Below are 21,451 nucleotides of genomic sequence, written 5' to 3'. Positions count from 1 at the left end.
CATTGGAAAAGACTCTGATGCTGGGAGGGATTGGGGGCAAGAGGAGAAGGGGATGACAGAGGATGAGATGGCTGGATGGCATCACTGACTCGATGGATGTGAGTCTCAGTGAACTCTGAGAGTTGGTGATGGACAGGGAGGCCTGGCATGCTGCGATTCATGGCGTCTCAAAGAGTCGGACACAACTGAGCGACTGATCTGATCTGATTAATTAGGCTTTCCTGGTAGCTCAGCTAGTAAAGAATCTGCCTCCAATGCAGGAGACCCTGGTTCGATTCCTGGGTTGGGAAGATACCCTGGAGAAGGATAGGCTACCCAATCCAGTATTCACGGGCTTCCCAGGTGGCTCAGATCGTAAAGAATCTGCCTGCAGTGTGGGAGACCTTGGTTTGATCCCTGGGTTGGGAAGATCTCCTGGAGAAGGAAATGGCAGTCCACTCCAGTATTCTTGCCTGGAGAATCCCATGGACAGAGGAGCCTGGCAGGCTATATAGTCCCTGGGATTGCAAGGAGTTGAACATGACCGAGCGACAAAGCACACACATTAATTAGTTTTAATTTTTCCACAGCAGCTTCACCACGGATATTTGTCAACAAATATTTATCAGTACAGCCCAATTGAATGTCAAATGTATTGTTGATACTTTATATATGAAATACCTTTCAGTTGCTTAAAACCAAAACAATATATTTATCTATTTGTTGCTGCTGCTAAGTCACTTTAGTCATGTCCGACTCTGTGTGACCCCATAGACGGCAGCCACCAGGCTCCCCCGTCCCTGGGATTCTCCAGGCAAGAACACTGGAGTGGGTTGCCATTTCCCTGTCCAATGCATGAAAGTGAAAAGTGAAAGTGAAATCCCTCAGTTATGTCCAACTCTTAGCTACCCCACGGACTGTAGCCCACCAGGCTCCTCCATCCATGGGATTTTCTAGGCAAAGTACTGGAGTGCGGTGCCATTGCCTTCTCCCTATCTATTTGTAGTGGTTAACAAATTTGTTAAATTAGGATAAGTATATAATGTATTCAATAGGTGAAAAGTGTATTAAAAGAAATACACCTTCCCTGTTCTCATTTATAAACTCCATGATATTCAAGACATGCACATTCCTTTAATTTAAAATTAATATTCATTTTCAAAAGTCATTGGCTCAGAAACTGGTGAAATTCCAGAATATAGTTATAGGTAGCCTATAGTGTGCTAACTTGTAGCAAAATTTCAGATAAGTTAAAAGCTTGAACTCATCAATAGAAGGGTCAAAGAAATCCTCAAAGGCCTTTTAAAACTTTTATTCAATACAAATTGTGTCATAGAGTAAATGGTTAAAAGAAATGAATTTTGAGTGAACTGGTCAATTTGTCACCAATGGTTCTTATCTAGCAAGTTGATTTTTGACAGAGTGGTCTTAGTGTTATCATATACCCATCAGCATCTCTACCAGGAGTGGGGGACAGTGAAGCTGTAATGGAAGAGTACTACTGCCTTTAGAATTAGAGTGTTTTTCCTCACCTTTGCCTATAGCCAAAGTTGGAACCATCTGGAAGGTCTGCCTCTGTGTGTATTTGCATGTGTGTTGTATACTTACTATATGTACAGCATAACTGTTGATGCTAAATATCCATTATGTGTATGTCTGTGGGTGTGTGCATGCAAATGCGCTGTGGCTACCACAACAGAGGATTAGTAACTTGGTTAAGAAATTACAGCATGTCCAATTTCTGTTGCAGAAGATTAAAAATATGGAAAAGACTACTATTTAGACAGGACTACATAGATAGCATATTCAAAAGCAGAGACATTACTTTGCCAACAAAGGTCCGTCTAGTCAAGGCTATGGTTTTTCCTGTGGTCATGTATGGATGTGAGAGTTGGAATGTGAAGAAGGCTGAGCACCAAAGAATTGATGCTTTTGAACTGTGGTGTTGGAGAAGACTCTAGAGTCCCTTGGACTGCAAGAAGTTCCAACCAGTCCATTCTGAAGGAGATCAGCCCTGGGATTTCTTTGGAAGGAATGATGCTAAAGCTGAAACTCCAGTACTTTGGCCACCTCATGCGAAGAATTGACTCATTGGAAAAGACTCTGATGCTGGGAGGGATTGGGGACAGGAGGAGAAGGGGACGACAGAGGATGAGATGGCTGGATGGCATCACTGACTCGATGGACGTGAGTCTGAGTGAACTCCGGGAGTTGGTGACAGACAGGGAGGCCTGGCGTGCTTCGATTCATGGGGTCTCAAAGAGTCGGACACGACTGAGCGACTGAACTGAACTGAACTGACATAGTAGTTAGTCTGTACAACATTTAAATCATTGTATTATAAGCCCAATACAGCATATAGCTAGGGTAAGAAAAAGAAAAAAAGCCCACAGTTTTTGTTCCTGGTACCTAATACATGGTATGGTATATTTATGTCCTCACTCTGTCCATTTCTAACTATGTGACCTTGGAGATTATAGAATCATTTAAGCTTTGGGCCTAAGTTTTCTCATCCATAAAATGGGATAATAATAGTACTTACCTCACAGGATTTCTGGACAGATTAAATAATGCATGCAAAATCCTTACATAAATGTGTTAACTAATTTATAACTAGAGGTTTCTTGAAATACCCTTCTATTATTTTTTTTGTGAAGTTTCAATAATTGTTAAGAGAATATAGAAGAATGTCAGTTGAATATTGCCAAGCTCAAATAAATTTCAAATTGTTAATTAATTATGAAGTTAGAATAATTACTATTAGGCCAATTACTTATTCTTAGTTTTTCAGCTATGAAAATTAAAGATCTCTGAGTGCTTCTGTCTCTTGAAAACAAAAGGAGGCATACCAGGCTACATTTTCTCAGATGATATGATTAGAGCATTGGTTCTTAAACCACAATTCAGTGAATCAGGTATACTTATTAAGATAGTAAATGATGTGTCAGGAGATTCAGAGCAATAGTTGCAAACTTAATTTGCTCATTTGAGTTTATTTAATCCTTATTTTGTTTCTTTATTGAAAAAAAACTATACACAAAATCTGTTAAGGCATACAAATATTAGAATATGGGAGTTATAAAATTCTGCCATAATCGGAATTGAAAGTGAAGTCACATTAGAAAATTAGGAGAAAATATTCCTAATAAATAACTTGGTTGTAAATGGCTCTCAGTTCAGTTCAGTCACTCAGTTGTGTCCGACTCTTTGCAACACCATGAATTGCAGCATACCAGGCCTCCCTGTCCATCACCAACTCCCGGAGTTCACTCAAACTCATGTCCATCGAGTTGGTGATGCCATCCAGCCATCTCATCCTCTGTCATCCCCTTCTTCTCCTGCTTGCAATCCCTACCAGCATCAGGGTCTTTTCCAATGAGTCAACTGTTCGCATGAGGTGCAAAATCCTTACATAAATATTGGAGTTTCAGCTTCAGCATCAGTCCTTCCAATGAACACCCAGGTTTGAGAAAACTATATTTTTTCACAATTTTTAAATATTAAATGCACCTGATATAGTGTGCTCTAATAGTACTGTTTCTGTAGGGTCTTAAACTCATCCTCCTTGTAGATTCATCTGTTCATTCAACAAATTGAAGATCCTCTGTGTGTTAGGCAGTGTTACATATTTGTAGGTGAAAAAGATAAGCATAGTCCATGTGCTCATGGTTTTTATAATCATCTGGAGAGACAGTTAAACTGCATCTAATATTGTTGCTAGCTGAGTAAAAGTAAGATGCTATAGGAACACTCAAATACCAGATCCAGACTTATTTGGAAGCAGAGGGGTCACGGAGAGGGAATAGTGATGGGGTTTGGGAGAGTGTCTGGGGGAAGTGGAAGGTATTCTGAGATCTGAAAGATAAAGTGAAGAGGTGGGAAGGCACATTTGAGTCAAAGAGAACTTCCTGTGCAAAAGCCCTGGGATCAGGAAGCTGAGAGTAGTTCCATATGGCTAACTTGTATTTTGGAGAAGGAAATGGTAACCCACTCCAGTATTCTTGCCTAGAGAATCCTGTGGATGGAGGAGCCTGGTGGGCTGCTGTCCATAGGGTCGCACAGAGTCCGTCACGACTGAAGCGACTTAGCAGCAGCAGCAGCAGCCTGTATTTAGTACTCTCTGGAGATGGTAGGCGGGAGCTATATTCTAAAGAGTCTTTCTTACATACCCTTGTTGAGGGCTTTGCTGTTCATCCTAAGGGCACTGGGAACCTATTGCAGGAACTGACCTCCACTCTGAAGCTGAAGAGATGAAGATAATGTGAGTAAATTTTGAGAGACAAAGAAGCAGAATCATTGGCCTCCGTAATTGATTAGATTTGGGAATTGAGAGAGAAAAGTTTGGTGATAAAAGAAATGATAGAACAGTCACTGTTGAAGGTATTTTAAGGGTTAAAGGAAGAGTTCTGTTTTAGTCCCCTGGGGAGATCCCCAAAGTGTAAGAAGAGGAGGGAGGGTAGAAATGAAACGCATCATGTAAAATTTTACAATTATATAAAACATTACATAATGAGAATAGCTTTTAATAATAGAGAATTTACAGGTGATTTGCATATTAATATCCCCAGTTAAGGGGTCTTAACCATAGATTTATGAGATAGCCTAAGGCCTAAGGCTTTAGAAGGAACTCTTGCTTTTGAAGCCATGAAAATGCTTTAGAGTGAATTGAAAGGAGTGCATCACCAATTCCAAAAAAGAAGCTTGAAGGAAGTGTCTTTAGTTCAGTATTATTGACTTATTTCAAGTATTATTCATTTTTAGAAGTAATTTTCTGGTTAAGTTTGAGGGCGAACAGAGTTGGGTAGAATCTTCAATCTATTTTAATTTTCATCTTTTATCCAAGCCTTTTTTTCTAAGTGTGTACATATGCATTTTATAATGAAAGTCAGTGTAACTATTTCACTTGATTAATAATAGTATTATGTTTTAGAGCAGTTATTTCCAGTATTTATGTATGTATGAATATATAGATTTTTTTGAAGTCTACCCTCTCTCCCATGTTCACTACATTCACCAAAAAATGGCAGTAATGAGAGTTTAGTTCTTTTAAGATATTGTACATTTAGTGGGGTATATTATTTCCATTATTAGCAATGTTATTATACAGTATTATATCCCCTTTTAGATGTGTTGATCTCTTTGAGCCTGTCATTGCAATAGTTAGGAACTGCAAAAGGCTCTATTCTTTACTTTTATAAAAAGAAAAAGAAATAAGAGGTAGAAAAAAATAGAAAAATTTCTTGCGTGGGAAAGAGAATCCAAGAAAAAGTTGTTATTGAAGCCTTTTTTGGTGTGAAGAAAATTAAGAATTCGTGTTTTACTTCACTCCCTGTTAAATCCAAAGGAAATCCTGTTTGGAGACAGCATTACCTGTTTGCTTTCTTTTGTGGTTCTTTAAGTAGGCTACCTTTTAAGCCAATGTTTCCTCTCTCTTTGCTCTCATCCCATCTAAAGTAAGACCATTTATTTGGGAGCCCCAGCTGGCCACCATATTTTTATCAACACAAATCATAAGGCTGAAAGTGAATAATTTCATGTGTGTGGATAAACCCCACTACTGAGTATAGGGAAAAAAATAAAACTTTTTAATAAAGTTTAGGGTGTGTAGGAAGAAGAAACCAGATGTCACTAGGCTTGTTTTAAAAGAGACACTAAACACCTAAATTCCCCACCTATATCCCCTTCTCAGTTTGAGATCTATGGAAAGGTCACCACTGCTTTTATGAGTTTCAGTATGTGGGAACAGAATTGAAATTCATGTCTTTATTCTGAATTGGACAATAAGTACCAGGCAATGTCATAAGAAAGGGATCATATTTAACATTTGGGAATGTGTATTACCATTGATTTCCTTCTTTCAGCAGAAATATGACCAAGTTCGTGGCACTAGCAATGAATGGACCTGTAGATATAATCTCCATATAATTTTTTTTAACTTCTTATTTTGTATTGAGGTATAGCCAGTTGGGCTTCCCTGGTAGCTCAACTGGTAAAGAATCTACCTGCAAGGCAGGAGACCCCAGTTCTATTCCTGGGTTGGGAAGATCCCCTGGAGAAGGGCATGGCATCCCACTCCAGTATTCTTGCCTGGAGAATCCTCATGGACAGAGGAGCCTGGCGGGCTACAGTCCATGGAGTTGCAAAGACTTGGACATGACTGAGGGCTTAAGCACAGCACAGAATATAGCCAGTTAACAATGTTGTGATAGTTTGGGGGGAACAGCAAGGGGACTCAGCCATACAAGTACATGTATCAGTTCTCCATCAAACTCTCCTCCCATCCAGGCTGCTACATAACAGTTGAGTGGAATTCCATGTGCTATACAGTAGATCCTGGTTGGTTATCCATTTTAAATATAGCAGAGTATATATGTCCATCCCAAACTCCCTAACTATTCCTTCCACCCATCCCTTCCACCGGCAACCATAAGTTCGTTCTCTTAAGTCTGTGTGTCTGTTTCTGTTTTGTAAGTAAATTCATCTGTGTCATTTCTTATAGCTTCTACATAGAAGGGATATCATATCACTCAGTATGACAATCTCTCGGTCTACCCATGTTGCTGCAAATGGCATTATTTAATTCTTTTAAAATAATTATGTGTACATAGGTACAATGGACTGAGTAGTCCATTTTATATATGTACCACATTTTATCTGTTCCTCTGTTGATGCACATGCTGCTTCCATGTCTTGGGTATTGTTCACACCCCAGTGAACACTGGGGTGTTTGTATCCTTTCAGATCATGTTTTTCTCTGGTTATATACCCAGAAGTGGGATTGCAGGGTTATATGATAGCTCTTATTTTCAGTTCTTTACGGAACCTCTGTACTGTTCTCCATAGTAGCTGTACCAATTTACATTCCCACCAACAGTGTAGGAGGGTTCCTTTCTCTTCACACTCTCCCAGCATTTATTCTTTGTGGATTTTTTGATGATAGCCATTCTGGCTAGTGTGAGGTGACAGCTCATTGTAGTTTTGTTTTTCATTTCTCTAATAATTAGTGATGTTGAACATCTTTTTATGTGCCTCTTGGCCATCTGTATGTCTTCTTTGGAGAAGTACCTATATAAGTCTTCTGCCTATTTGTTAACTGAGTTGTTTGTTTTGATGCTGTTAAGCATCATGAGCTGGTTATAAATTTTGGATACTAATCCCTTGTAGGCCACATCATTTGCAAATATTTTCTCCCCATCTGTGGGTTGTCTTTTCATCTTGTTTATTGTTTCCTTTGCTGTGCAAAAGCTTTTGAGTTTAAGTCAGTCCCATTTGTATATTTTCATTTTTATTTACATTATCCTGGGAGATTGATCAAAAAAGATACTGCTGCAATTTATGTCAGAGTGTTCTGCCTATGTTTTCCTCTAGGAATTTTATAGTGTATAGTCTCACATTTAGGTCTGTAATCCATTTTGAGCTTATTTTTGTGTATGGTGTTAAAGAATTATCTAATTTCATTGTTTTGCATGTAGCCTGTTCCATTAGAAATATTGAAAATGTTGGTTTTTAGAGCACTTTGGGAATTTTGAGCCACTTAGTAGGAAGGCAGACAGAACTTTTACTTACTGAAAGGATCAAATACTATACAGGTATTTTGGGATCAAATACTATACAGGTATTTTGGGGATTATAAGGGCTATTTTACAGACTACAAAACGGACTTTTTGGGATGGCTCCAGGGTAGGATGAGTCTCTGGAGCTCATGTTGCTTTTGACCAATAAGCCTGTGGTTAGCTTGAGGCCACCCAAAGTTAAGATCATTGGTTTGGGAAAGCTGGTATTCAGGAGTCCTTAGGAGTTACACTGTTGTCACTGTATACCCTCAAGAATTTTACCAAACCATGCCACATGCAGTGGCACCCACTCCAGTACTCTTGCCTAGAAAATCCCATGGATGGAGGAGCCTGGTGGGCTGCACTCCATGGGGTCACTAAGAGTCAGACACGACTGAGCGACTTCACTTTCACTTTTCACTTTCCTGCATTGGAGAAGGAAATGGCAACCCACTCCAGTGTTCTTGCCTGGAGAATCCCAGGGATGGGGGAGCCTGGTGCGCTTCTGTCTATGAGATCACCCAGAGTCAGACACGACTGAAGTGACTTAGCAGCAGCAGCAGCAGTAGCATGCCATTTTATATCTGTGAATAAAATTATACCATGGGCTGCATATTATTTGGCATCCTGCTTCTTATACTTAAGTATTATGAACATCTTTCCATGCTGACTTTTATAGATCTATAGAGTGTTCCATTATAGGAATATAGAATAGAAGAATTTATTAGTTCCCCCATTACAGACATTTCAGTTATTATTGACTGTCATAAATAATACTTGAGTGAACATCTTTGTATTTGTGTATATTATTATATTATAATAGTATATATATTATTATATATAATATTATATATTATATAGAGATACTAGCCTAAATGGGTCCATTTGACTGTTTTTTAAGACAAATTTAAATTCTTAAAAGGAAACAAGTCTCATATTATTTCCTCTTCCATCTATAAATATTTTCTGAACACAAGGTTAGTACATATCTCTTTTAACCCATGATATGCTTTTCTATGTCATAAACATAACTTTGGTTACATAGTGATCAAATACTAGGCATAGTACATACTTACAGTTCATGTGATATTTGTGTCCATTTGTTCAAATTTAGAATTCTTTCTTAGCACCCAAAGTCTCCATAGAATACTTTATCTTGATGATTTCACTAAAATAGCCTCACCTGTCTAGCTGTTTATATTGCTGCCTGGGATCCAGTGTCAGGGTGCCATTATTGGAGTGAGGCAGACCTGAACTTGAATCCTTTCTTTATCTCTTAATAGTTCTGTGATTGTCAGCAAATTACATAATTCTGAGTTTGAGTGAACTCCGGGAGTTGGTGATGGACAGGGAGACCTGGTGTGCTGCAATTCATGGGGTCGCAAAGAGTCGGACACGACTGAGCGACTGAACTGAACTGAACTGAAGGCTTTTCTCTCCTATAAAATGAGAATATCTACTTAATGGTTGAAATTAAGGTTCAATGTATGCAAAGATGCAAAGCATCTATCACATAGGAAATGCTCAACATATGCTAGCTATTCTTATTACTCTCTCTAGTAATGCAAATGATTGATTTATGATAAAATGCTCTTTGTTTTTTAATTCTAAGTGCTGTCATCATTAAATACTCCGTTTAATAGGTTCTAGTCCCTGTCAGGATTGAATTGACCAATAATAAGAAACATTTATAGATTTGTCTCATAGATTTTGGTAAGAATCTTTCTGTATGTTGCATCATTTTGTTCTCAGACTCTTCTTCTAGTAAGAAAAAGTATAGGATATTCAGAAATTTTTGTTCATTGGTTTTCTTTTCTTTTAGCTGTTATCTGAGTGCTCCTTTTTTTTTTTTTTTTTAGCATATGTCACCTAGGTAAGACTGATTGGCCTTTTAATTTGTCAGAGTGAGTGGGAGAAAATGCCAGGCAGGATGGCCTCAGCAGTAGACTGGACAAGCACGTAGATCTCTTTTCCCAGGAATTACCTCTGTAACTGATAATAGTCTCTCTTGATAACTAGAAACAAATAACAAAATTCTTACATCATTTCAGCAGTGTGGTTTCAGTAATGTGTTAATAGGTTGTTACATTTTTTAATTAGTCCATTAAGATAAAAAATGTTAAAGTTATTTAATTTGATTTGTTTTCTCCAAAGAACAGTTTTTCATAATCTATTTCTGAATCAAAGAGAAAACTTTTGCTTGAAGAGTGAAAAAAGTTACCCAGGCAAACTGTATATGTTACCAGTGTGCTGATTAATCATTGCCAAGATTAATCTCTGTCATCAGTTATCATAGGAAGATGACTGCCAAGCAGTCTACACTATTATCATTCCATCATTTTTCTACAGATCAATTTAGTACAAAAGATTAAATGTACACAGGAGGATTATAGCATCAAATCTAAAAAAGAAGCAGAGCTTTTATAATATAGAAAATTAGAAATTTTTGTTTTACATCTCTTTAGTTACTTGATTTACTGATTTGAGAAAGCCCTGTGCTTTATTTACAATAAGTAAACTTTTCACAGATTTCACATATTTAACAGATTTCACAGATTTCACAACTTTAACATTTTTTATCTTAATGGACTAATTAAAAAGTAAACTTTTCACATATTTCAAGTAAAAAGAGCTGACTGTTAGTTTGTAGCTTAACCAGTTTGTTTTCATTTGTGCTAGTGAAGTGAAAAAAAAAAAAAAAAAAAAAGGCAAGACATAGTGTTTTACATTTTTAGGTATATTATTCAGACCAATAAAGTTTTGTCAGTTTCAAAAAAAGAAAACCACATTATTTTAACCCTATATATAATTTCTAATATACCTCATTATTTTTCATTATATTGTCAACTTTGAAAAAAAGCTTAATATTCTTAGTTTTTTCCTAAAGAATTGGAATGATCTTAATATTTTCATCATCCACTTCAGAATAGTCAGAAATGTATATTTCATACTGGTTTTGTGTTCAGGAAAGTATGTATCAGCTATTTTGTTTCCCAAAATCATGACTCAGTTGTCTAATTTTAATAAGTAGAGGTTTTCAATTCTATGGGTGTTATATATGCTCTTATTTATTTTCTAACATTTATTTAAGAATACTGATGCTTAATCAGAGTATTAGTAATAATCTCATACTGAAAAAGTTTTGTTGTGATTTTGGATGTTTCTCTGTGAAAGCACACTGATGTTAAACTCCTTATTCTGTATTATAAAAGTAATAATTTTAAATTATGACTTTTTGTTCTGTAAATAGCATTCCTATGGTCTTATGTTGAACCAGGTTTCTAAGTAATTTATTCTTTAATGTCACATTTTAGGTGTGATTTATTTTTACTATACCAATAACTAACTATCATAATAATATTGGTTAATTTGGTTGAAATAGAAATTGGAATTACCATCTTTTGCTTTTCTGTACTAAGGATAAAGGAAGATAATTCTATGTTGTCTTCAAATTACAGGTTTTTATTTTGAACTGAACTGAATTAAAACTTGTTACATTCCTTGGTGTGTAATGACAATACAGTCAGTATACTGGGACCAAGCTTTGCAGACTTTGCTTTCTTTTTGGAAAGCAAATTATTTCAGGATTAAAAAACCCAATAAAAATTAGATGATACTATGTACTTTTAAGCTAGCCCAGTTATATAGTTCTGTTTGATAAGTAATTGATTAGGTCAGACTATTAAACCATTTAATCTGGCATGTACATTGTGTGTGATGAAAGAAATCCAGCTGTGAATTTGAGTGTATTAAATAATCTTCAGGAAGTTTCACAAAGAACACTTGAATGCCTTGAAACTTGCAATAATGTGTGTTTGTTCCAAACACATTTGCTTTGCCTGGGTTTTGCCCATCAGGTTGCAGAATGGTAATCTTGCGGCATTCAGCAGCTGGGTTTTTGCAATATTCTTTTCCCTTTTCCAAGGGTTAATTAGCCTTCTTTCAAAATGTGGCCTATTTAGCTGTAGATTCGCATGATTCAGCCAGAGCTGGCCATACAAAGCAAAAACCGTTAACAGGCGGGTGTGTCCAACTGCTTAATTAGCCAGAATAAAAAGGTCCTTTGTCAAACAAGCATCTGTTGCTCTTGACACACCTGACAGCCACATTAGGCAAGGATGACTAGACTGAAATCGTGCATTTCTCTCCTGCAAGAATATACAACTTATTTACATATGGACTGCATCATGGACAAACGGCAGGGGTTTATTTAGCTTATCAAAATGGATTAATGTGACAGCATTTGTGGCTGATAAACAAATATCACTTGAAAGGGGGCTATGAAGGAACTAAACTAACCAAATTACTCCCAAACATAAACAAAACATCAGAAACCACCATTAGATGAATGGGAACACCTCAGATGTACACACAGTCCTTTATACTGGATCTAAAACAAAACCTACAAATGAAGCATGTTAAGACACTACCCTCATGTGATGGTCTGTGCTTTCAAGTAATGTTGGAAAGCTACCAAAATACTCTGCATGTGTCAGTGGGTTTAAATGATCTGTTTAGGAGAATTTGGCGGGAAGCTTACACTTCTCAGCATGCTTTAACATTCAAATTGATCTGCTATTAAATCAGGTCTTCAGAATTAATCAGTTAAAATGCCTCTGGAAAAACACTAGTTGGGATTTATTGAAAATGAAAGTGAAGGTGGCTTAGTTGTGTCTGACTCTTTGTGACCCCATGGACTATACAGGCCATGGAATTCTCTAGGCCAGAATACTGGAGTGGGTAGCCTTTCCCTTCTCCAGGGGATCTTCTCAACCCAGGGGTCGAACCCAGGTCTCCTGCATTGCAGGTGGATTCTTTACCAACTGAGCTACAAGGGATGCCCAAGAATACTGGAGTGGGTAGCCCATCCCCTCTCCAGGGGATTGTCCCAACCCAGGAATCGAACCAGGGTCTCCTGCATTGCAGGCGGATTCTTTACCAAATGGGCAATGAGGCTTCTCTGATAGCTCAGTTCAGTTGTATTATGTCTCAGTAGAAAGAGAATGCTTCCTGTGTTCGATGTCAGAGAGAGAAGAGATGTCTCACTATTATAGATCAAATAGGATAGTTTGAGAATCCCAAAGATTTTCTGTTCAGACCAGTTATCTCTAGCTTTTCATTTGGAAGCCTTTCATTGTGATTTTGCAAAGTATTCAGTAATGTACATTATGACATGTGTGTGGTATATGATAACATGGGCTTTAGAGTAAAGCAAATCTGGATTTGAATTTAGACACTTACTCTTACCAACTGTGTGACTTTCAGCAAGTTTTTAATCAATTTGTGCTTCAGTTTTCTCATCTTTTAATTGGAAATAATAGCATTACCATTATAGGGGTCTTTTGAGGATTAAATGAGAAGATATATTTCAAGCTGCTAGCATATTGTGTGGCACCTGGAAAAGACTAGTTAATGAGAGACCTAACTATGGGATTGTGAGTGTTTTTTTGTTATAACTTTTTGAGCCAGTCTCTGGGAGGGATGTGACCAAGATCCTTTGAAGGCCTGAGGCTTTGGTGGAGAGAACCTCTTCTGCAAACTTGAGGAAGAAAATGAAATCAGAGGATAATTAAGTTGTGTCTATTAAGGAAGGGTAGAGACCAAACTGGGAGACTAAGTTCTTATCAATTGGCATGACCCTGTAATTCAGGAGCCAAGGAGATTAGATGATGAGCAGTAACTTGGGAGTAAACAGTAGATATTCTGGAAAGTTATTGAATGTTCTGGATTGGTCTTTCTGTGTTGCTTTTGATGTGGTATATTCTAGAGCGAGAAGCTGGATGGAAATTTCTTCATGACTGTCTAACTTTAAGGTATATAGGCCATCATTTTCTCTCCATCTTATTTTCCCCATTGTATTCTGTAAAGGTTGCTCCTATTAAATAATTGGGATCTTTTTCCTTCTTTCTCATTCTAAAAGTTTACCAATTTGCTTTTTTAAATTCCCTTCACTTCTGGTCTATTCAGTGTCAATTATGAAACTCAGGACTTCTAGTTTGTTAGTAGTTCAGTGCATGAGCTTCAGTGTGATGTCCATACCCTCTTTTTTTTACTTCCAACAGCTATTTGGTCTCGGTTCAGTGACTTAACATCTCTGGGCCTCAGCTGACCCAGAGATGAAGTTAAATTATAAAGATTTTAGTTCCAATCATCTAAAAGTTAAACATTCCTATTAGTAAAGTAGTCAAAGCTTGGGTGTTTCTTTTATGCCTCAAATGCCTATAAAGGCCAAGCATATGTATTGCCATATAAATAATTTGAGTATAAAACACATAATATGGGCTTACCTTTTCTAGATATTCAGATTTTTCAAGAGAATTTAGAAATTTGGCTTTTAACACAGAATTTTCTGGTTTTTAAAGGCTGACAGTTAAAAATTTTAATTTGTAGATAGTCTATGCCAAAGCCTATCTATGGAGTCTAATATGGTCCATAGGCACCCAGTTTTCAAATCTGTGCCTTTTATCTTCCGATAAGCTCTCTCAGGTGATTTACTGAGGAATTACTTTCAAAGTGCATTTAATTTTTTAAAGATCTTCATTATTTATAGTCTTAACATTTATTTGTCTAAAACAGTGGTTGTCAAATTATGAGTCATATACCAAAAAACAGTGTGTAGGGTGGTCTTCTGTACAGACCCCTGGATACACGAAAGAGCCTCAGTGAAGTTCCTAGCCAAGACTGGAATGAACAGGAGAGGGTTTTACTTTGAGTGACTGGAATGAACAGGAGAGGGTTTTACTTTGAGTGACTTCATTGTAAGAATCTCATCCAACCCTGGATTGAATAGCTTAAACACAAAAACATAATTGGCAACTGTGTTCCTCATTTGTGTACTAAATTGACCAATGCCTCTCTTGGAGTTGGGAAGAGAAGCTAAGAAAAACTCACTGAAGATGATATCAGTCTGGTTCATTCCTCATTCCCTGCAGAAAGGTGTCACCTCGCTCTCACTAATAGCCCTCTGGTACAGTGCAAGTGGCATCAATTGCCCAAAAGTGTGTAATGAATTAAAGGAAATTGGCATGTGTTTTCTTTTGGGGGAGGGTATTTCTTCCCTCTACAATGGAATAAAGAAGAGGTACAGATAGAGTTCTGAATTTGTGTATCCCCTCTCCCAATTTTGGGAACCACTAATCCCCAGGAGAAGGAAATGGCAACCCACTCCAGTGTTCTTGCCTGGAGAATCCCAGGGATGGGGGAGCCTGGTGGGCTGCCGTCTATGGGGTCGTACAGAGTCAGACACGACTGAAGCGACTTAGCAGCAGCAGCAGTCCCCAGGTAATCTTAATTAGGCAAGAGTTTTATGTAGTGAATACTGTCATTCTCAAATATTGTCAGGCATATTCGTGGTCTTAATACTAGTGAAGAAAAAAGGCTGTGTGTGTGTGTTTGGAGATCAGTGTTACATTTTTTATTAATTAGCCACAATCTTTAGCTATTTCACATAAAAAAGTCTTCTTTTGGAAAACTGGAGAAACTGACAACTAGTTTTGCTTTCCCATAAATTCAGTTTCAGTGAGCTGAACATTAGCTGGCCCAAATAAATGGAGTGGTAGCCACTGTCACCATCACTTTCCTTCTGTAGCCCCTCTCTACCTTCACTGTATGGGCATAACGTTCCTCGTCTGTAAATGGAGATTATAATCATACCAACCACATTGGGTTTTCACGTGGAGTTGTTTATGAATTAACATGTAAAGCATTTAGAAGAGAACATAGCATGTGTTAAATACTCTGTCAGTGTTAGCTTTACTGCTGTATCTTTTTGTATGCATTAAGGTTTATTGTTCTGCTTTAGAGGTTTGACTAACAGTGGAATAAGAATAGTCAATCACCTAAAGTTATACCATTATCAAGGTCTAGAAAGAAAACTAAGCAGAGCTTCTAAGTGAAAAGGCCTAGTCCTTTCTCTACTCCCTGTCACCTTGAGCAAGTCTCTTAACCTCTCTGGCTTTAGTTTTCTCTTTTACGAAATAAGTTTAGATTAGATATCTTCAGAGGTCCGTTTCTGAAATTGAATGAGATGATAGAAAAGGTTTGGGGAAAAGTTGGAAGAGGTCATGCTGTGACAAAAGATGCTGAGAGGGGTTAATTTCCTACTGAAAGAACTGAATGCTCTTTCAGAATTTTCTTTGGGAAAATTAATGTTCATCATACTGTTCATGGATTTAAACCATAATGCAGTATTTTTCTTAAGCTACCAATTAAGTATTGTTTTTTCCCCTAGGAAAGAAAACTAGAATTCTGGTCCCTGCTCAATAGCAAAGAAATTAATATTTTTTCTATTGACTGTAAAAGTAACAAAAGGGAATATCAGGGTCTAAGAAACCATATTTGTTGAATGTACACTGTAAAATTTAATCCTGATTTAGTTATTAAATCCTTAATTTAGTAAGGTAGGCACATAAGAACTGAAAAATATGCCATGTTGAGTTGTGAATGAGAGATGGTAAAATTTCGTGTCTTTGTTTGCAAATGTCACTAGATAATAGTGATCCTCCTTATCTTTCAAAATATTCAACATTATTGTTGTTTGGCTTTCTTTGTGTAAGAATACAATTTAACTGTAATTTTAGCACCATATCATCCCACAGGCAAGAAAATCAGTGAGCTTGATCCTGTGGCTAAGTTTAGGATATATCGATTGGTTTATATATACACATTAATTTTTAAAAGTCAGTGAATATTGAGTTTGAAAGTTGGACCTCAGAAATAATTTATTCTAAATTGTACACTTCCAGTGACATCCTATAGTTTATAAAAGTGTTGAGAAAGTACAATTTATGACATTTGCATCCAGTTAAGGTTTGTGTTATGAGAATTAAGTCTTCACATAATTTACAATATGACTAGTTTATAGTGTGCTTGAAACAGCTTATAACAGATGAGACCTCATTGAAGTTCAACCTTTATAGCCTCAAAATAAGAGGTATTTCTGGAGATTTTTAAAATGTAGATTAGAAATTTTCTATATTGATTTTAAAGTGGTCAACATGACTATAACCATGCATGGAATATCAAGAGAGCATGTTGGGTGGAGTTAGAGATATTCTGGGAGTAGGAAGTTAGTCTCAGTGTAGGATGTTAAGAGCAATGTGATGCATCTAGTCATATGAGAAGAGCATTTTAAACTTTCTTTCTGTTTTAATAAATTTCAGAGACCATCATGCAGACATCAGAGACCGGGTCGGACACAGGTTCGACAGTGACTTTACAGACATCTGTGGCTAGTCAAGCAGCAGTGCCTACACAGGTGGTACAGCAAGTACCAGTCCAACAACAGGTAAGGAGCTGCTGTTCCCAGAGAAGATGCTGTGCATCTCCTTGAGCTGCCCCTCCAACACAGCTGTGTTGAAGAAATGATTCGGATAATACTTTCTGGCACAATGGGTGCCAAAACAGACCTTGTTCAGTTCTTAGATAAAGTCAGCAAATGTTCCTTGAGCATTTTCTGGTGTGCCAAGTTCTTTCTGAGATAGGCTGTAGGGATACAAAGATAAACACTCAAACTATAATCCGTCTTTCAAAAGAGCCTCTTAAGTCCTAAACAGAGCATTTGTTTCTGACTTGACCACTCTAACTGGGTTTTCTCCTCCTCTTCACCCCTCCTTATTCTTTATCACATCTTCCTATTTCTTTCTTATTGAAATGTCAGCACTCATATTTTTATGTAATTGGCTTATGGTAGTATTTGATAAAGGAGAGGATGTTTGTACCCCTACAGGAAGGGATTTTGCGTTTGTGATATTTTGGAAGGTGCCTGGGTGTTATGGTGACTGATACTGTTTAATGAAAATTAAATTATCTTAAAGGTCTGAAAGTCTGAGTCATGCCACTTAAAAAATTGAGAATGAATTCATCATCACATGTTTACTACAAGGCTTATTCATACTTGGGACACTGAGCTTGTTTTGGAAAGCTACTGACAAAATAGTGTTATTTTGTGCCAGTTAATAGTTCTCCTTTGGATTGTGAATACATTGGCCTGTCATTTCTTCTAAAGAATGGTGAGAAAATATGTGAGAAAGATAATTTTCCTGTAATTTCTCAGTATCAAAGAAAATCTTTAGCAAATGTGCTTTTGAAATTGCAATATAAATAAGTCTTTGGGTAAAGGGATAACTTTTCTTAAATTATAGACAGAAGGACTCAAGGTTATGTTCTTCTCAGGAGATAGAAGTGGGATGGGCAGGGGGAGTGCCAGAATCATGGAGAAGGGTCTTGGACTCTCAGTGTAAATGAAGACATCTGTCACAATTATTTCTTTTATACGTAAATCTCAGCACACTCTTCTCTCTGTTCTGTATAACACAATGGTATCATTGGTGTCATCACCAATTTCAAGACTCTGAACATTATTCAGAAGAGAGTAGCTTATGGCATATCATCCAAAGAACTATTGGAACAATGTTATATATAATTTTAAGAAGATAGTTCAACAGCCTACCAATATTAAGTACATATTGAACAGTTACACTCACTGTGGTTTGTTGTTTGTTGTTTGTTGCGTGGAGGAAGAATGGCCTTGAGTATTTCTGTCTCTGATGGCAGTGCAGTGGAGAGCCTGCTCTTTTCTCCAGAAGGTGCTCCCTTGAGAACTTGAAGTGTGTGTGATAAGTGCACCTGGCCTTCACTCCTGGACTGTCTTTTCTTTCTCTCTTTCTCTTTTCCCTTTTCTTCCTTTTTTCCTTCCTTCCTTTTCAAGAAACATTTTTAAAAAATTAAATTTAGTGTTATTAGATGTTTGCTACAGGTCAAAATAGTTTAGCAAGTTTGTTATTTAAAAAAAAGCAGTCCTCACCCTCCCTCTATTCCTTCTCAGAGGCAAGCAGTGTTTATTTTACTGTTTCTTGATTTTTTTAGTTTTAAACATTTTTGTATCACACTTTTCTTTCTAGTTAGTCCTTAACATATGCTTGTGTGCATGCACACACACACTTTTTCCGTCCCAGAGGCTCCTGATACACTAGGTTGAACTATGTGGAATTTTTGATCTACAAAAACAGCAATTTCATACGTTTCAACCTAATAGTTATGCTATAATTTTGATATATCATTAATGTTTATATTCTCATGACATATAAAAACTATTCAGATCTATCTAGTGAGCTGTGATTACTTTTCTTTTTTGTAAAACTCATTTAATTTCCTTGCATTTAACGATTATGTGTCCCGTTGAATAAGTCTCAGATCATTCTGACCTGCTCTAGTCTGGAATGGATGGTCTTTGCTCAGCCCCATCCTGGGCAATCCCTTTGCCATCATCCTGGGATTTCCCTTTTCTCTGTTATGTTGGCTTTCCTGTTTCCTAAATCAGTGTCTTAAACTCTTTCTTTATTTGCTAAAGCACGACTTGCAGTAACATCCTAAGAAATGGTATATTTTGCACTCTTTTGTGTCTGAGAGGGAATTTATTTCACAGTTTGGTTGTTGGATGGGTATAGAATTAGGGGTTGGATATCTTTTTCTTCAGAATCTTGAGGGAATTGTTCCAATGTCTTCCAGTTTTCAGAATTGCTATGGAAAAGTGAAAGACTGTTCTGATTCCTGATCCATTGTATGCAACCTATATGTTTTTTTCTCTCATGTTTTAAATCCCAGTTTCTTGAAATTTCATGTCTTGATATGGGCCTATTCCCATACATTGTGCTGGAACCTTGATGAGCCTATTCAGTCTCAGGGACACTCATGTTCTCCAGTACTGGGAGTTTTTATTCTTTTTTTTTTTCCCCCATTTATGATTACCTCCCCTCTTTTTTCTCCTTTTTCACTTTTTGGACTTTTTGGTTCTGTTTTTAGTTTCATCTTTCATCCCATCTATTACTTTTCATTTCTGTTACCATAATTTTAATTTTTAAGAGCTTTAAAAAATTCCTTATATGGCCCTTTTTATAACATCATGCTTTATTTCCTGTTTATAGTGTCTTTTTTTCTCTCTCTCAAGGTATTAATTTTTCAAGTTTGTGAAATTTTCTTCTCATATAGTCTCTTTCTTTCATGTAGAATAATTTTTTCTGGCCTGTCTTTTGTATTAGAAACTTTTCTGAAATACCTGATAATCTTTGAGGGTTTATTCATATTTTAAAATGTGGGGATAAAAGCCTGATTTGAATGCATCAGTGACTTTGTTGACTTCAGTATAGAGTCACTTGACTGGGCTTTTTAACTGGGGACCTTCTGATGTTCAGTACTTTTTTTCCTCTTGAGGTGGTCATATTTTTAAAGACAACTTCAACTTCTTGCCTGGCGGGTGAATGCTTAGTAGCCTGGGGACCTGAGTAAGGAAAGATAGTTGGATATTTCTTGTGCTAATTCACTGAATCCTTCTTTTCAATACGGTTTCACCTGTACTTGGTTTCCTCAGTGCAGAGGTTAAACCAAAGAATAAACTTTAAGACTTTCACCATAGTTAGGGAAGGCCAGTCCCCTCATTGCACAGAGTTGATAGAGGAGATCTGATTGCTTCTTAAATAGAATCACTTTTTATATTAAATATATATTAAAAAAAACTAAGTTCCTAACAGAAGTAGAAAATCAATATCACCAGCTATAAATAGAAAATTACACATATACACACACACTTTGTTCATATCCTTATAAAAAAATAATCTCATGTACGTATGGAACACAGTATAGAAAACTTCATGGTTATGCCACATGACTCGTTCCCAACAGGCATATTTTTCAGTCCCTCAAGTTCTTTCCTCTAGGACATTCAAGGCAGGTGACAACCTGGTCCCCTTACACCAAGCAAAGAGTTTGAGAGCTTTCATTTTCTTTTTGTCAACAAAGTACTTTATTTCACATAATGGGTTCTTGTGATATATGCCTGGAAATGCTTGTTATATTGTCCTTCCAGGCTTATCTTATTGGGAAAGATTTTGTCTACTCTGTCCTTTCCTTCCTTCCTCCCTTCCTGTCTCCATTCCTCCTTTCCTTTCTTTCTTCTTCCTCACCTCCCTTTTCCTCCCTTTTTCGTCTCTCCTCCCTTCTCCTCCTTTCCCCTCCCTCCTCTCTCCTCTCCTTGCCTTTCCTCTCTTCTAGAACAGTGACATATTTGAAGATCCCCAGTGCATTCTAAAAGTGTTTCTGTGAATATAGATTGTCTATAACTGATAAGATAGGTGCTATAATTTCTTATTATTCTGACATCTCTGTATTGTTAATATGCTGATGTCGTCTTTTTTCAAACTGTGGTCAGATCAGATCAGATCAGTCGCTCAGTCGTGTCCAACTCTTTGCGACCCCATGAATCGCAGCACGCCAGGCCTCCCTGTCCATCACCAACTCCCAGAGTTCACTCAGACTCACGTCCATTGAGTCAGTGATGCCATCCAGCCATCTCATCCTCTGTTGTCCCCTTCTCCTCCTGCCCCCAATCCCTCCCAGATTCAGAGTCTTTTCTAATGAGTCAACTCTTCACATCAGGTGGCCAAAGTATTGGAGTTTCAGCTTCAGCATCATTCCCTCCAAAAAAATCCAAGGGCTAATCTCCTTCAGAATGGACTGGTTGGATCTCCTTGCAGTCCAAGGGACTCTCAAGAGTCTTCTCCAACACCACAGTTCAAAAGCATCAATTCTTCGGCGCTCAGCCTTCTTCACAGTCCAACTCTCACATCCATACATGACCACAGGAAAAACCATAGCCTTGACTCGACGAACCTTTGTTGGCAAAGTAATGTCTCTGCTTTTGAATATGCTGTCTAGGTTGGTCATAACTTTCCTTCCAAGGAGTAAGCATCTTTTAATTTCATGGCTGCAGTCACCATCTAGTGATTTTGGAGACCAGAAAAATAAAGTCTGCCACTGTTTCCACCGTTTCCCCATCTATTTCCCATGAAGTGGTGGGACCGGATGCCATGGTCTTCGTTTTCTGAATGTTGAGCTTTAAGCCAACTTTTTCACTCTCCTCCTTT

At 37.3% G+C, this 21,451-nt stretch overlaps 1 protein-coding gene across 8 annotated transcripts in view; it reads left to right on the top strand.

The window, feature by feature from the left end:
• Nucleotides 1-21,451, top strand: part of RFX3 (regulatory factor X, 3 (influences HLA class II expression)) — a 333,454-nt gene that overhangs the window by 122,218 nt on the left and 189,785 nt on the right. For all 8 annotated transcript variants that reach the window (XM_010860700.1, XM_010860702.1, XM_010860699.1 and 5 more), the window contains one exon: nucleotides 16,694-16,818. In XM_010860700.1, the coding sequence (XP_010859002.1) occupies nucleotides 16,702-16,818 (117 nt within the window). In that variant the 5' untranslated portion in view covers nucleotides 16,694-16,701. The remainder of the gene's footprint in view (nucleotides 1-16,693; nucleotides 16,819-21,451) is intronic.

The sequence above is a fragment of the Bison bison genome, unplaced genomic scaffold (genome assembly GCF_000754665.1).
Source record: "Bison bison bison isolate TAMUID 2011002044 unplaced genomic scaffold, Bison_UMD1.0 scf7180017864469, whole genome shotgun sequence".
Taxonomy (NCBI): Eukaryota; Metazoa; Chordata; class Mammalia; order Artiodactyla; family Bovidae; genus Bison; species Bison bison.
Note: the sequence above shows the minus strand (reverse complement) of the source record. Positions and strands in the feature narration are given on the sequence as shown.